Raw genomic sequence first — 15316 nt, forward strand, 5'->3', positions numbered from 1 at the left:
AGACGAATGATGGCTCATCAGAACCAAAATAATAATGAAAAAAAACAACTTTTTCATGAAAGTCAGATACAGAAGTGCTTTAGTAAATAATCAATGACATTGTACAGTAATGTCTAGTTGGATTGATAAGAACTCCCCTATGTCTGGTAGATACTTACTCGAATAACTATGATCTCTGAGACAATTTTTCAGTTGCGCCGGAGATCTGATGAAAATAGGGAAAATTCGATATTGCATGAAACACTTTGTTCATGGGCCACATTTTGGCATACAATACTATTGGTATGATATCATAACATACTTAAAGGTCTCATTGCTTACAGCATAGTTAATCATATTCCAAGTAAGTAGCTTGATTAGCATACAAATAAATAAAAGATCTGTTCTTTATGTAATAATTGGGTTCAACCACACAAATTCATAATTCACGATTGTATGGGTAATTTGTGAATTATGACATCAAAACCCCTGAAGGGAAAATCTATCAAATTTCGTTGCGAACCTACAAGATGCGACCAGCCTGATTCTCATGACAATATAATAAATACTCAGAGAATAAATCAACCGCAGGTTAGTTCTAGTCACAAAGATTGAATTCACTACATCGAAAAGGAAATATACGTATTAACTGTATCGGTGAGGGTTTTTTTCCGTAATAGTCTAAAATAATTGTAGTGAATTAAGGCAAATTCACTATTAATTACACAACATCACAGGTTTTTTGTTCAGTTTCAGTTACTTTTCTGTTCATAGCTACCAGTAATCAATGTTCACATTAAGTACAAACAGTATGTACTCCTTTCATGTTGTGAGGTCATCTATCACATTTTCTATTTATATATATATATATATATATATATATATATATATATATATATATATATATATATATATATATATATATATATATATATATATATATATATATATATATATATATATATATATATATATATATATATATATATATATATATATATATATATATATATATATATATATATATATATATATATATATATATATATATATATTCACTCACTCCTTGAAAAATATTCATTCGATTTTTGTGGCATGTTGTTGCTATTGAAGTTGAATTGAAGTTCAGCCATCTTTTTCCTCTAATTCCAGGGAATGTGGTTCATTTATAGTGGACGTTACTTCGTGATTTTGGGCATCAGTGGAATGCAACGAATCTGTAGAAAATGAAGAAATTCATGCGTAATAAGTATTTCAGATACCGGTAGCTTGGAAACCACCGGTGGTTGAGTCAAACCATAGGCATCGAGACATTGAAATGTTTGAAAATAGGGGTCCAGGGAAACCACACCCACTTGGAAAGTAGTTTGAAATGCTCAACAAGCATACCTTAAAACTCACCACACTCATAGAGCATGTCACTAGCTACAATTTCCCAATTAATTGTGGTAACAAAATATGCCTAGGTACCAATATAGTCTGAAAATACTAAGTTATTCAGCTATTCAATGCCCCTGGAGACCGTATACAAAAACCAATGACCTTGAAACTCACCACAATCATAGAACATGTCACAAGCTATAATTATATAATTCATTGTGGTTACAAAATAGGGTACCAATACAATATGAAAATACTAAGTTATTATGATGACCTTGAAATTCAAACACAATCATACATCATGTATACAACATGCATATTTAGGGTTTTCTGACTTTCGTCGAAAACCCTTTTGAAATTCTGTGGATTATTATTATTATATATTTTCCGCCGATTTCGTCAAATAAAATTCATCTTCATTCAGATTCGGCAACTGACAGCTTCGAAACGAAATGTATAAATTGATACTGTATTAACGGTCTCTCTGAACCAACAGATTGTCTGAATGTACTTTCCATCCTATTTGAAACTTAAAATTACTTATTAGGTTACTGTAAATAAAGAATTGAATTGAATTGTTAGACAACAAGCACCGGCGAAATAACAGTTTGTGACATCATTTAGTAAGTAAATAAAGGAGGGCTCCGAGAATTTCCAAATCACGGGGACTATACTGGGGTTAGACCATTCAACCAAAAAGAGGATTGCTCCGATAATATCCAAATCATCTCATTTTATTTTTTCCATCGAATACCCGGTAATTAATTTTTCCTTTCGATCACATGCATCCAGAAAACCCGTCTTGCTGCTTTGCAGCTATATTTACATATTGTATTGTATTCTATGCAAATAAATATATATTGATATTGATGTTGTTGTTTTATGCTTCAACTTTGCAATGGATTGTTGTTAGAAAATACACATAGGTACCAATATAAATATCCAAATTGTATTTATAATTCAATATTCAACTCCCCCTGGAAGCGAGAACAAAACCTGGGAAACCCCAATTCCACGTAAGGAGATATCATAAATCTTATGACAGTGATAACATTTATCAACTATCAAGACTGTAAGTCAAAACCCGTCGATATTTTCCTCAAAAATATTTCTATCGACCGTAGGATTCCCTCTACGGATGGAGGGACGGACAACGGATAAAAGTGAACACAATAGCCCGCTGGGACTTAAGTCCCAAGTGGGCTAAAAATACTGCCGACCCTGCCGGAGTCGACCAGAGTTGAGTCTCATGAAAGCTATCAGGTTTGAATCATAGCTAAGAGAGGATATATCAAACAGGACTGGAAATATGGTTCACGTGCTATATGTGTGTACAATAATGACTGAAGGGCAATAAAGAAAGTGTCTACGGTATTAGAAATCTGTCGAGTGCTATTTCATTTTTTTGGACAATTTGAAATTTACACCGGTGTTTAATACTGCCCGAAGCAAGTTTCAAATAAAATTTGAAATTATTACCATCTCGAATTCACAGCCAACTAGAAAAATATGCTATATTACCAGATTATCACAATATTCTGTGCTACGTATGCCAATTCCTTGCATGGTGGTGTGTTAATGAAGTGCTACCGTGACAATTCCCTATAGGCCTATTGCCACTTGCCTTATTTCTAAGAATAATAATTGTATTATCTACAATTCAAAAAGTATTTACCTTCATTGATTAAACTGGCAGTTGATTCTAGACTACCCGCGCGTCCTCGTCGCGATGGCGCAATCGACGGCATCGACGCGCCCGAATCATACGTTTCTACGGTAACCGAAGTCGACGTGCCGTCGCTGACGTTGACGGTATCGATCGAGCCGAATGCCTCACGATTCACCGTACTCGTCGTGATCGTCGAATGACGCGATACGGTATCGGCGTCGCGGTGAGCGCCACCCGAACTCGTCGTTTCGCTGCTTGGCTGCCGGCGAATGCCCGACGGAATGCTCGGCAACTGTCGGAATTCGTGCGCACGATTCGCCGGTATAAGTCTTTGCAGCGGCGTATGAGCGCGCACGCGCCCGCGAGTCGCCTCCTCGTAAGACGGTAGCGACACCTGTTGTTGATCGGCGTAAGCGATCAGCGCCAAGCGGTCATGCTCAGCGAGAGGAGCACCGACGGGATATGTCGGGTTATAAGGAGGCGGTGAAGGTATTGGCGTACACAGTCTTGGTTGAGCTTTTTTCCTTTGTACCGCAACAGCTATCATAGTTATGAGTAATACGCCGAGCACGGTACATGACGTTATTATCACAATAGTCATTGTGTTTCCTTGTCCTTCATGATCCGACGCGAAATTGGTCATCGGCGTAGTCGCTGAAAATGAATCTAATATCCTAGAGTGTGTTGCGCGACGGAACTTTTACGGTTTCTGTTTATGAAAGATACGATGATATATATTACGAAAACCTACCTTTCACGCATCTCGGAGCCAGCGCTGACCACTCGCCGTTTTTCAGACAATGCAACACAAACGTGCCTTCGAGTTCGTAACCTTGATTACACAAGAACCGCAGTTCAGTTCCCGTATCATAAACTCCATTGTGAAACGTTTCGCAGTGTCCACCGGGGCAATCGAACCGCCCGAACCGGAACACACCGGGATTGGGACAGCCGGCTACAAATAAAACAATTCAATAGTTAACGCCTATGAACAAACTGAACAAGTATCAAACACAATAAACGATCAATTCAAGAAATCTATCAGAAACATCGAAATATTCAATCAACAGAATTAATTTAATACAGATACCTAGAAATTACTCGACGTAAATAATGAAAACAGGAAAAGTAAAAGGTCACTGCAGGGTTTACTTAACCCACTGTAAAAGATAATCCTGTTCTAAAGAACTGGCCAATTTGTGTCATAATTCTATATCAAACGCTGTATAAGCACTCTGTCCCAGGTATATATGGGGTCACCCATCGATGCCTTTCGATAACAATGACCTACGTACAGCATTTCGGGGGTATCTTGCCAGAGGAGGCTTTATTTAAATTGTTAAGGTGCTAGGTAAAGACCGGCAGTAGATCTTCAGTTGCTGGCAGTGAGAGCCAGTCTCTCGTATTTACCTCTCCTAACACATTGCGGTGCGTCCCTGTTCCAAAATCCGGCGTCATTGCACGTTATAATCGAGTATCCGACAAGCGAGTAACCCTCATTGCAACGGTAACCAATCTTAGTTCCAGCCTCGAATGGCAGCGATGTGCCGTCTATCACGTAATTACCATTGGAGATTTCCAAAGGTTTGTCGCAGTTTACTTCGTGCACTGAATGAAATGATACGAAAAACGACGGTACAAAATATATGAAAATTAAGCACGTCATTCAGTGAACATAAAAGCGGCATTCACACGAGCATTTCTGACCCGGAACAACTGTTCACACAGGTGCCAAATGTGTCTAATTGGTGTGGGCCAAATTTTAGCATGGGTCAAATTATTGCGTGTCAACTGCAACTGGTTCCCGAAGTGACTCACTTTGCTTTGTTTAAGCATCGTTTAGCATATACTAGTGAGTGATTTACGTGTGAACGCACTGCACTCAGGCATGGGCCTAATTTGACCCGTGCCTACCTGGCCCGAGCCAAACCGTCATCACCATGGCTAAATGCACAATTTCATTAGTGGATAGAACTATTATCATTACAATCAATTTCATCTAAAATTGGTCATACATTACTGTAGTAAGAATGGATTCAGGAAGAAGATATTCAAGTTCCATTTATAGTACTTCATAAACTTATCTGGTAAATGGTTTGATCTGAGTTGGTCAGATTGAGCAGTGTCTACTGTATTAGGAGATTGGCAGAGTTGTTGAAGTGATTATTCAAAATGAAAAATGCTGTCATCGACATCAAAGGACCCGTTCATTAAGTATGTACGTATCCATTAACCACTTTTCCCTATGTAAATAATGCTTGATATAATGATGTAGGCCCTATATAATACTTCTCCCTATTGTGTCAATGAAAATCTGCTTAAATTTGTAGAAAACAGGCCTTTCCATTCTGATAATTCGTTATATCAATATACTGGCAATATGATCCCCGTAAGGCACATTGGATGGCCTGATGGGACTTACATCCCGAATGGGCTAAAAAGGACACACTATGAAATTTATGATTTTGTCCGATTCACACACAAATTTTCCTTGAAAAAAATCAAGACTGATTGCATATACATACTATGCTTATGTAATAAATTTCGATAGACTTACCACAAACAGGCCGTTTACCAACCCACATCCCCTGATTACACACGAGTATATTGGCTCTAACATCGGCTAACTTGTATCCAGGCATACATAAGTAGGCAGCGTTGGATCCGTACAGCTTATAATCGGAGTAGGAAATCCTCGGAGGGTTACCACATGGTATATCAAGCACTGCAACCATAAGAAGACATGATAGATTGAGTCAGATTTCGCAGTAAGGTTCAAAAGCTCATTGAAAAGCCTACTGTCTGTCACACATGCTCTCAGTGCGACATTTCTATCCGTAATTTCGTTAATAATCAGTTGATCTGTATGTATTATCCATTCGTTTATTCAGTAATAAGTTGCCATTCAGAAATTAATCATCTATGACTGGGCATAAACTTTTTGTTTTCTTCATCTCTCAGCAATTGTTTACCTAGAATTCGGTCATGTAATGCTGAAGAATGGCTTCCACGGCAATTAATGTGGCACCACCTACTGTATTTTTAATGCAAATGAATAGGTGATGATATCTTCGCAACGTATCCAAGTGTCTGATCACCGATAAATGAAAACAAAAACAACCACAGGAAAAATCATAGTTCATAGTTTGAATGCAAAATCCTTTCTGAACAAACTGATGCATGATAAATGCAGATGAACTGGTCATCAACAAAATTAAGGATCGAAACGTTTTACAAAGAGTGTGTGACAAATATTAGTTTAGGACACCTTCAGATTTACATCAAAACCAAAATCTAACTGAGGGTCTAAAGCAAATGCATCATCGATACCAAGATCAATAAGATCAAGATAATTGATTGAAGCGTCTTGAAAGTTTCCATGACCTGACCTGGCCAGTTTTTGGGCTGAAGATGTGTCTGGGGTAGATATACTTATAAACCAGTCCAGACATTACACTGAAGCATCTTCAAAACTTCCAAAAATAACTGGATTCCACATACAGACGGATGATGGATGACAAGTGAACACAATAGCCCACTGTGACTTAAGTCCCAAGTGGGCTAAAAAGCTACAATTCCATAGAAGGAGATTTGTGGATGAAAAGTGAACATAAAAGCGAACATAATAGCCCGCTGGACTGACTAAGTCACAAGTGGGTTTATAACGTCTGAATATCATTTCAATTAAGCCTTTGCCTACAGATCATCGGTACCAAGTTTCATCTTGCTCTGTCAATAACTGTAGGGCAAGTAATGATTACAAATAAAGTCGATCCCCCTAGACCATCAACTCTGCAGACCACAGCAGAGCTAAAAAAAAAAACATCTAACATATTTTTGACCCGGCGCCACAAGTCCGCCCGAGTGTGCGCCAAAATTGCTGCAGGATTTAGTTTCATAGCGCATGCGTCGAGATCATATTATTGATTAAATGGCCACTTGACCTACAATAGTGGCAGATGCAGCACTTGGAAGCTGCGTCGTTGTTGCTAGTGTGCGGGAAAAGTTTTTGGCGTCAATGTCCCTGACAAATTGCTGCGGCATAGTTGTTGCGCCGGCTTTGACATTTGTGTGCGGCCCGAAGTTTAATTAATACACCAAACTCACCACTGATGCAAACAGGTGGATAAGGTGGGACCCAATTGCCCGAGTATGTACACGTAATCACATTCGATTCTCCGATCAGCTTATATCCTTTATTGCATCTGTACGATATCTTTTTGGCCACGTGATGGTTTGGCGATTGCGGGGAAGGTATTCTGTAGCCGTTGCGTACGTAGCCCGGATCCGCGCAATACTGTTGAGCGAGAACTGAAAAAGATTGAAAGAACATATGCCGGTGTTTACCACAAGAGAAAACTACTGGAAAAAGAAACTTTCTTTTTACATAAATGCAGCGCTATATAACTCATATATATCAAATTGATTACAAACAAATACGGTTTCTACATCAACTCTAATTTGGAAAGGACACAATCTGGTTGGTATGTAGCCTTCTCAAACTATCAATCAGTTGTGAGTTAATGTTGAAATCGGTTCATTTTCAATGATTTAATAGTATTAATATTCAACTCAAAACTGCGGAACTGGATCACTTTACAGTTAACCATGTGTAAGTAGGATTTTCAAGCCAAGCTTACCTATTGTTGGATTTTGACTATACAAAACCCATATCATCAAGCCGCATAGGTATTTAGAACAACTACTGCCACTTTCCATCTTTTTCACCTGTCAAATGAATTGCTCTTAGTTCGAGGAGTTGGCTACCAATCCAACTGTCAGTTGATTGTGTGGCTCTATTTGGTGAGGCCAGCGGCTGATAACGAATTCAGCAAGCGTCACAACATTTCCTCACGCTCAGAACCCGAGACATTCTGAAATAATAGAAGTTGAGAAAATAGTATATTGCAAGTATAGTACCAAAAACTACAAGGATGAATAAACAATGTGTGGGGTGGATTGTAGTGGGTGAGGCGTATGCACTATAAGGCGGGGTAGACCGATTCAAATATCAGTTCGGAGGAAATAAAATTTTTGAAAAATTCCCTCAGTGAGATAAAATCACTTTTTGAAGGAAGAGGGAACTGTCGATACACAATAATACACTTATGCCCAAACAATTCTCGGAAAGTTCGAATTCCAAAAAAGAACCTCGCGTTTTTCAATTTTTTTCATCATTCAAGCTAGGATTCTCATTTGGCGGATGTGAAAAATTTTTCTTGCTCATTTTTTTCACCAAAGTCGTTCCACAGATGGGAATAAAGAAAAATGACCAACCCAGTCCAATTCTTGATTTTTAAATACATCAATGACGTCATCATTCATAAGATATTGAAATGAAATCTTGTAGATCCTGATTAACACAACGGATGTGAATATGCGGGACAGGACTACTTAAAGCCTGAACATTTGTGTCACACAAGGAACTGTTCAAGAAATTTATTCCTCCTTGTACATACTGGTTGAAGAAATGATGAAATTGTGTGACTCGAATGACAACGTCATTGCAGTTTTAGACTGTAAAGCAATGTGTGCTATTCAAACTTTCAAGCTGCATTTTAAACCATTTTGAATCAGTTTAAGAAATGATTAGATATTTTCTTTTACTATGAAGTTTACTTCCCACTGTGGGTGAAAAACTAATCTTTACATAAGAAAGCATGCCTAATATGAGATTCAAGGTACCCCAATACTAGTCTTTACATAAGAAAGCACGCGTACATAAGAAAGCAAGCCTAATATGAGATTTAAGGTAGCCCAATACAACTATTGTTCGCAATGTTTTTTTTTAAATTTAACAATCGCATGAACATACTATGCTAACAATGCAGTTGTATTTTTCATTAAGGGGTCTGTAGTATTTATCCAATGGTTAGATTTAACCATTTTTTTCAAGAAGTGTTCAGTTCAGTTATGGGTAGGTATTAAGGCAAGCTTGTTGCCTAGTGACTTGACTGGAAACGGCTTGCAGTTCAGGCAACCCGCATCCTATGAATTGTTCCCGTAGGCAGTAAGCCCCTAGGTAACGAGATTCGTAGGGCTCATTTCTCAAAATTCTCCCAGTCAGGACTCTCTGGAAAGTGGACTAATCGGGCAAACACAAAAGAAGTCTATTTCAAGGTTATGTGAATATAAAATGATGAAATCCTTAGATCACTATGACATGACTTGGAATGAAATCATATGCATGATACAAAAAAAAGATAGCCTAAGACTATATCCTAAACGGCGTGAAAAACTTTCGACTGTATAGTAGGGCCTAGACTACTCAAATCGAATCCCATCACTGAAATTTGAACTTGAGCCAATGCTAGACACTCTACCACTTTGATAAGTGGTGCGATGTTGTGTAGAGTTAAGGGTTTGGAAACCCGATTCGTGCACGGGCAGCAGGTTATCCCTGTAATAGAAAAGTCTACGTCACTTGTTGTAGTGAGGCGGCCTACGGGGGCGCGTTCGTGTCGAGTATCCAATCTTGTTCGGCTGCTTGGCGGATCGGTCTTGTCGAGCCTGGTAGGTGTTGTAGTCCGTACACCCGAAAGTGTTGGCGGGTGTGGTCGATCTGGTTGAAGTGGTCCGAGACTGAAGTCGAATTCTTCGTTCTGATGCGTGAGATGTGATGTGTGACGCGTTCTCGTAGAGACATTCCAGTTTGGCCGACGTACAGCATGTTGCACTTGGTGCATTCGATGCAGTAGCCTATATGATTTCACGGGTTGAGGGAGTTCTTTAGGGTTATGGTCCATTTTACCCATAGGGTAAGGTTGAGTGCTATACGTAATCAAAACTTAAGCTTGGTTTGCCAGGAGCTAGGCGGTCTAGTGGAAAGACATCGGGCTAGCAATACGCTGGCTTGGGTTCAAATCCCACTCTATCTGGACAATTTTATCAAATTCAAATTAAAATTTATAGAACTCTGATCTCCACACTTTCCTTGAATGCCGTGCACCTCTGTGCGCATATGCGGCATAAATCAGTGACGATGCAAGGTCAAATAGCAGAAGTAAACACTCATTATATACGGCTAAATATCCACTGGGTTTTTAAAAGCAAGTGTTTTTTCATTATTGGATTATACCACAGGGACCTGACACAAAAAGTTTTTGACCCCAGTTGAGTATCAGGTAACTTTGTGTCAGGTCCCTGTGGATTAAACAATTACAGGAATACTGGGGCTGGTCATAATTTCACTGAGAACCTTAGTGTCAGTGGTATATCGCTAACGCGACCCCTGACACTAAGTCGTGGAAGCCATATACGCGGTGATTTTAAATTCTTTTTAATTCAACTCTAATTATATCATCACTACTCAGCTCTCATTCAACCGATTTCAAAAAATAACCATCATTGCAAACCTCTGATCTTTCTTGTTCTTACTGTTGTGTTTATTTAGTCATTTTGTCATCGTATTTTGTGTATGAAATGATTTTTCATGACTTGTCAAATATCCACGAGTCGCGCAGAGCGGTATCTATTGTTGTGTTGCTAAGATATTGATTTTTTCATGAGGGTGAGTCTTGCGAAGAACCGTTTTTACGTAAAACAAAAGCGGTACTAAAATATTTATAGAGGCAATTTCCAGCCACTTGAACTTCAAATATATTCTTTGGAGTGTAAACAATGAAAAGATAACAACATAAGGTCAGTGTAGGTAGTTTATTTATTGAAATCGGATGAGTAGTTGCCGAGTACTGAGTGGTTAAAGTGCCGACTGAGTGCCAGTCGGCAATTTCGACGTAAAATAACGACTATGTGACTGGGTGGGTGGTTCACAGGAGCTCTTTAGTATAGGCAATATACGGAGCTCCGCGAACCCGCCATTCTCAGGACTGGGTGGTCATAATTATTTGTTTTGTTCATACACTATCAATTGTGGAAAGAACGAACAAAAAATCAAAAATGAAGATTTTGTTTGTCGTGTTTCAGTTTTTATGCGAGAAGGCCAGGAATTGGGAAACCCAAGACAAGTCAGTCCCAAAAAAAAACTTAACTGAGTGATACACTTGACTAGACTTACCCCGTGAATGTGAAATCAAGTTCACAGATTTCTATGCTTTACCGAAGTATCGTCTTAAATACGACATAGGCCTATACAAAACTTGAAGGAGACGGCGACGATGTCAAAACTGAAACTGCAACTAAATTACTAAATCGTTACTCGAAGAATAGAATCTGACAGTCAACCATTTTCCTAATGATATCACTAAAACACGTAGCGTGGACTCATTTGCGGATGATTCATATAAGGTCAGCTCCGATCTCAGGAACTCTTAAAATTACGTATCACAATTTTAGGGAAATTTTGATGCCCCCTCCCCTTGTAATAAGCTATAATATATTTTGGCAGACCCCCTATAATATTACGTAAGAAATATTAAACCCCCAATTTTCTAAAATCTTTATCACGGTAACTAGTTTGAATGCTATGATCAATATTATACCATTTTTAATATTAGTTAAATGAAGCATCATCTTAAGAAAATGGTCAAACTTCATTCCTGCCCTAGTTTCACTCAGATTCGATTCCTGTAGAACAAGATTTCGTGATGGAGGATATTTTGTGGTTTGCTATACTACTGGTTCCTCAACTTCTGTCTTCTTTAGTCCTATCCAATTATCCAAGCTTTCCATCAACAACAATTAGGCCACCAACAACTATATTTCAGAAGCCATCACAAACAAACATGAAAAATCTCATCAATCATATACGACAGTATTTGAAATTTTATTGTAAATCAAACATACAAATACAGCATCATCCTACTTATATCAATATGAATCTACTCATTTTATGGAATGTGAAAAAATCTATTTTTTGGATCACATTTTCAGACCAGCTGAAAAAGTTTGTATAAAAACACAACACTACTTCTACAGTTTAAGTACGGTGTAGATTAAGCTACAAAACAATGCTACTAACCAGTAGTAAAACAAATCATAAGAACTTATCAAATTTGTTAGTTATAATATTGAGACAGCGGGTTGCTGATTTCTTTTTTGCAGCCATTCTTAGTGACCACTTTTAGTAGGCAGGTTTGAAATTGGTTGAATCAAATTTCAATATTCCCTTCTGGCACCGCCCTACCTTTTTCGGAATAGCACAGTCCGTAAAACTGATCGAAGGCTGGTAGAGAGTTTGTAATCTAGAAAAGCTATTACAAAAGCGGAATAAATTCGATCAAACCTGCCTTAGAAAGTGGGAGACAAAATCGTGTGACTTATTTTCACAACATCTCTGGTCAAGTCCCAACACATGATGTTAAGTCTGGACCACAAAAAATTGGAAGAATTGCAACACATATGATGTGTTAGGGCAGATGGGTGCAGGCTGCAGATTGATACATGCCTTTATTAAAGCAAAAGCTAACTAAGCCCTGAGCTAACTCAATTCAAAATGAATTGAATCAGCCCCCGGATTTAAGCTACTACGCTACCAGTCTATAAAACTGGCATCGGCATATTGAATTGCTAGTTCTTTTTTACGAATGTATTGATTTCCATTAACACAAAAATGTTGCTAACCAACATTATTATTATTATTTCAGGGATACTATGTGCACTACATCATCGATATCAGCATTTGAAAATAACAATAATTTTGAATTTAGCAGATAAATATCACGACTCCTATTCAATAATCTCTGTCTCAATAAAGACAAATTTTGAGTGGATACGCCCTATGTCATCAATTTTGGGGCTAGCTTCGTCAGACTGGTTGCTCGTCAATTCAATTCAATTGTCGATATTCAAAATCAAAATAACTTTATTTATCCTTAATATCATAGTCAATGTTGATAATATTATGTAATGTATGTTATTCTTCTGCAGGCGTCAACAATCTTTCAAATTAGTTTTCTTGTTTTAATCAGGCAATGGTACGAATACTGATTCATTTGAGTGTGGTGGCTATTGTCCTCTAGCGGATAAACGATTTAAAGAATCAGCAGCAGAGGTCAAATTATCATAATTCATTCAATGGAACACTGTTACAACGAACACCAGGGAAGCAGAAAATATGTTCGCTATAGCGGATAGTTCATTATATCCAGTATGAAATTAGCAAAATTGTCCGATTTGGCAATATTCGTGACAAATTTGACATCGGGTGGAAAAAACTTAATACATATTGGACACGCCTTAGACTAAGACATCCCAGACAAGAATTTCATTCATCGAAACGGAGAACAAATATTTGCCATCATTGGAAAATTTGACTTTGTGTACACCATCGCTGTGCCCAACATAGTCCTGGAAACTACCTTCAAAGTAATCCATTACTTTCAACAAACGCTCTGAAAAGCAAAAATTTTGAATACAAATTATCTTTTTTTGTACCTCATCAAATGGAAATTAGATTGATGTAACATATTGATATCCAAGCACTTACCATTTTCACCGAGAGCTATAATTGGTGCGACCGAACTCATTTCCATACACCGTGCCCAGTGACCGAGGGAAGCCTTGTTCACGACCTGTAAACAGAAAATATTTAAAAAACAAAACGCGTAAGTACAGTTGAACTCGGTTTTCAGGATCTTATTCAAGCATTTTTCCAAACTTGAATGAAAAGATAATAATAACAGGATTGATCAAAATATCAATCTGGTCCTGGTCTAACTGTACCTTTTTCTCAGATAAACTGTAAAACTGCACATGTTTTTGCATTCCGTAGCCGGTATATACTATATGATCGGAATCAATTGATGAAAATCTCGCAATGCTCGGAGGCAATAATTGATACACATTCTGTAAATTAAAATTGAAACATTAACCATATACAACAAATAACTTAATGAATCTAAATTAAACAAATTTGGGTAGAGGAGTCTCTATCTTTCTCCTAATAACAATAAAACCTAGTTACAACTAAGAATTAACACTGAAAAGGATAATACAGGCTCTAATAAGCCAAGCCTATCACAGATCCTTCACAAGTGATGATGATGATTTTTTAGTCTTGTTGCCAATAGCAGCAACCACTGAATATTCAGTAGTGATCAGATAAAAACTTTTGAAAAATAAGTTTCATGTTGATCTGTTAATTAATGTAGGATTAATGTAGTGATTCAAAGAAATATGGCGAGATGTTTCACTTATATGTCTACTGGTCATGTCCATTATTAGATTTTCTAAGAAATGGAAAAAACTTAATGTTTACCCCATCTCAGATTTCTATATCTATACCTTTTCATTCTTTTTGATAACGGCCCCATCTGGTGTAAATGAAGGAGCTGGAAATGTGAGCCAATCCATGAGCTCACAAAAATCTTTTAACCAATCAGCAGACCAAATGCTAACTCGTTGATCGGCACTGGAAACGAGCCAAAGATTTTTCTCAGGCGAACTACCGAATGCATCCTAGAAATACATGACAATGGAATATCACAGATCATCGGGACTTATCAGGCATTAGATCCGAGCGTCAGAAAACCAAATTCTGCATCATGCAATTAATTTTCATTTAAGACAATCGAACCGATGACAGTTAATTTTCTTGTTGTATTACTGATTTTAAACAACCGTCCTTCTAGCTCTTTTTTACCTCATTTTTACCTGACCCGACAGACACAGGGTGGGCAATACTTGTATTAAATGTCATTGAATAAAATTAATAACAGTCAACCTCGCTTCGTCGTCGGTTAATTCGTATAACTACCTAATTCGTATTAAAATTAAAGATTTCCTCGGTTATTCCTTTTAGTTTCCATCGCATAATTTGTACTTTGTAATTTGTAAATTGTAGCCATATCCACGGTCCTTTTCTTAAAAACAATTGAAAATGCGACGCGTAATTCGAATCCCATTGTTCCGCCTGCGGCAGTGATTGGCAAGCTTATCAATCACTTGTCAGCCATTTCCAACATTTTCCCGCCAGTTAAGTCTAAAACAATAAATGGCTGTGGTACGTGGCGTTTGTTCCAATGATAGTGGAAACAATTCTTAGCAGGTTTTTATTTGTAGTTAATACGAATAGATAAATCGTTAATTCTAAGAATTATACATAATTCATGGAAAATATGAATTACGAGGTTGACTGTATTTGCGATTATGAAGGGCTTCAATATCGCACGCACCTGATTTGGTGTAACATCAATACAGTTTATAGGAGCGCCTTTATGGTCATTGATGATGCGTACAGTGATTCCAGTAGGAGCACTGCTTATCGCGACTAACCCATCACAACCACCCGATATTATCATTCGACCTGAAAAATGGAAAACTTTCAGATATTCATTGATACATGTTTTATGTTGTTACATATTTGAACCCACTAATCTGCGAATGACA

General features: G+C 37.7%; 2 protein-coding genes across 3 annotated transcripts in view; both read right to left on the reverse strand.

Moving 5' to 3' along the window:
* Positions 1-1046: 1046 nt before the first annotated feature.
* Positions 1047-11207, reverse strand: LOC141914755 (sushi domain-containing protein 4-like). 2 transcript variants are annotated; one of them, XM_074806046.1, is made up of 8 exons: positions 11046-11207; positions 7669-7902; positions 7136-7339; positions 5586-5753; positions 4439-4636; positions 3780-3983; positions 3035-3682; positions 1047-1196 (listed from the first exon to the last, which is right to left on the reverse strand). In XM_074806046.1, exons 2-8 carry the CDS (start codon positions 7745-7747, stop codon positions 1105-1107), a joined length of 1593 nt encoding a protein of 530 aa, XP_074662147.1. In that variant the 5' UTR covers positions 7748-7902; positions 11046-11207; the 3' UTR covers positions 1047-1104. The 2 variants fall into 2 exon arrangements, with proteins under 2 accessions (XP_074662147.1, XP_074662146.1); XM_074806045.1 differs by having other exon boundaries at positions 3035-3694.
* A 569-nt stretch (positions 11208-11776) lies between these two features.
* LOC141902472 (WD repeat-containing protein 90-like) overlaps positions 11777-15316 on the reverse strand; it is a 32263-nt gene continuing 28723 nt past the window's right edge. Inside the window, exons 36-40 of the mRNA XM_074790250.1 lie at positions 15103-15233; positions 14213-14386; positions 13652-13774; positions 13416-13500; positions 11777-13320 (exon numbers count right to left, since the gene is read on the reverse strand). Of these exons, the coding sequence (XP_074646351.1) occupies positions 13166-13320; positions 13416-13500; positions 13652-13774; positions 14213-14386; positions 15103-15233 (668 nt within the window). The 3' untranslated portion in view covers positions 11777-13165. The remainder of the gene's footprint in view (positions 13321-13415; positions 13501-13651; positions 13775-14212; positions 14387-15102; positions 15234-15316) is intronic.

The sequence above is a fragment of the Tubulanus polymorphus genome, chromosome 1 (assembly GCF_964204645.1).
Source record: "Tubulanus polymorphus chromosome 1, tnTubPoly1.2, whole genome shotgun sequence".
NCBI classification, from domain to species: domain Eukaryota; kingdom Metazoa; phylum Nemertea; class Palaeonemertea; order Tubulaniformes; family Tubulanidae; genus Tubulanus; species Tubulanus polymorphus.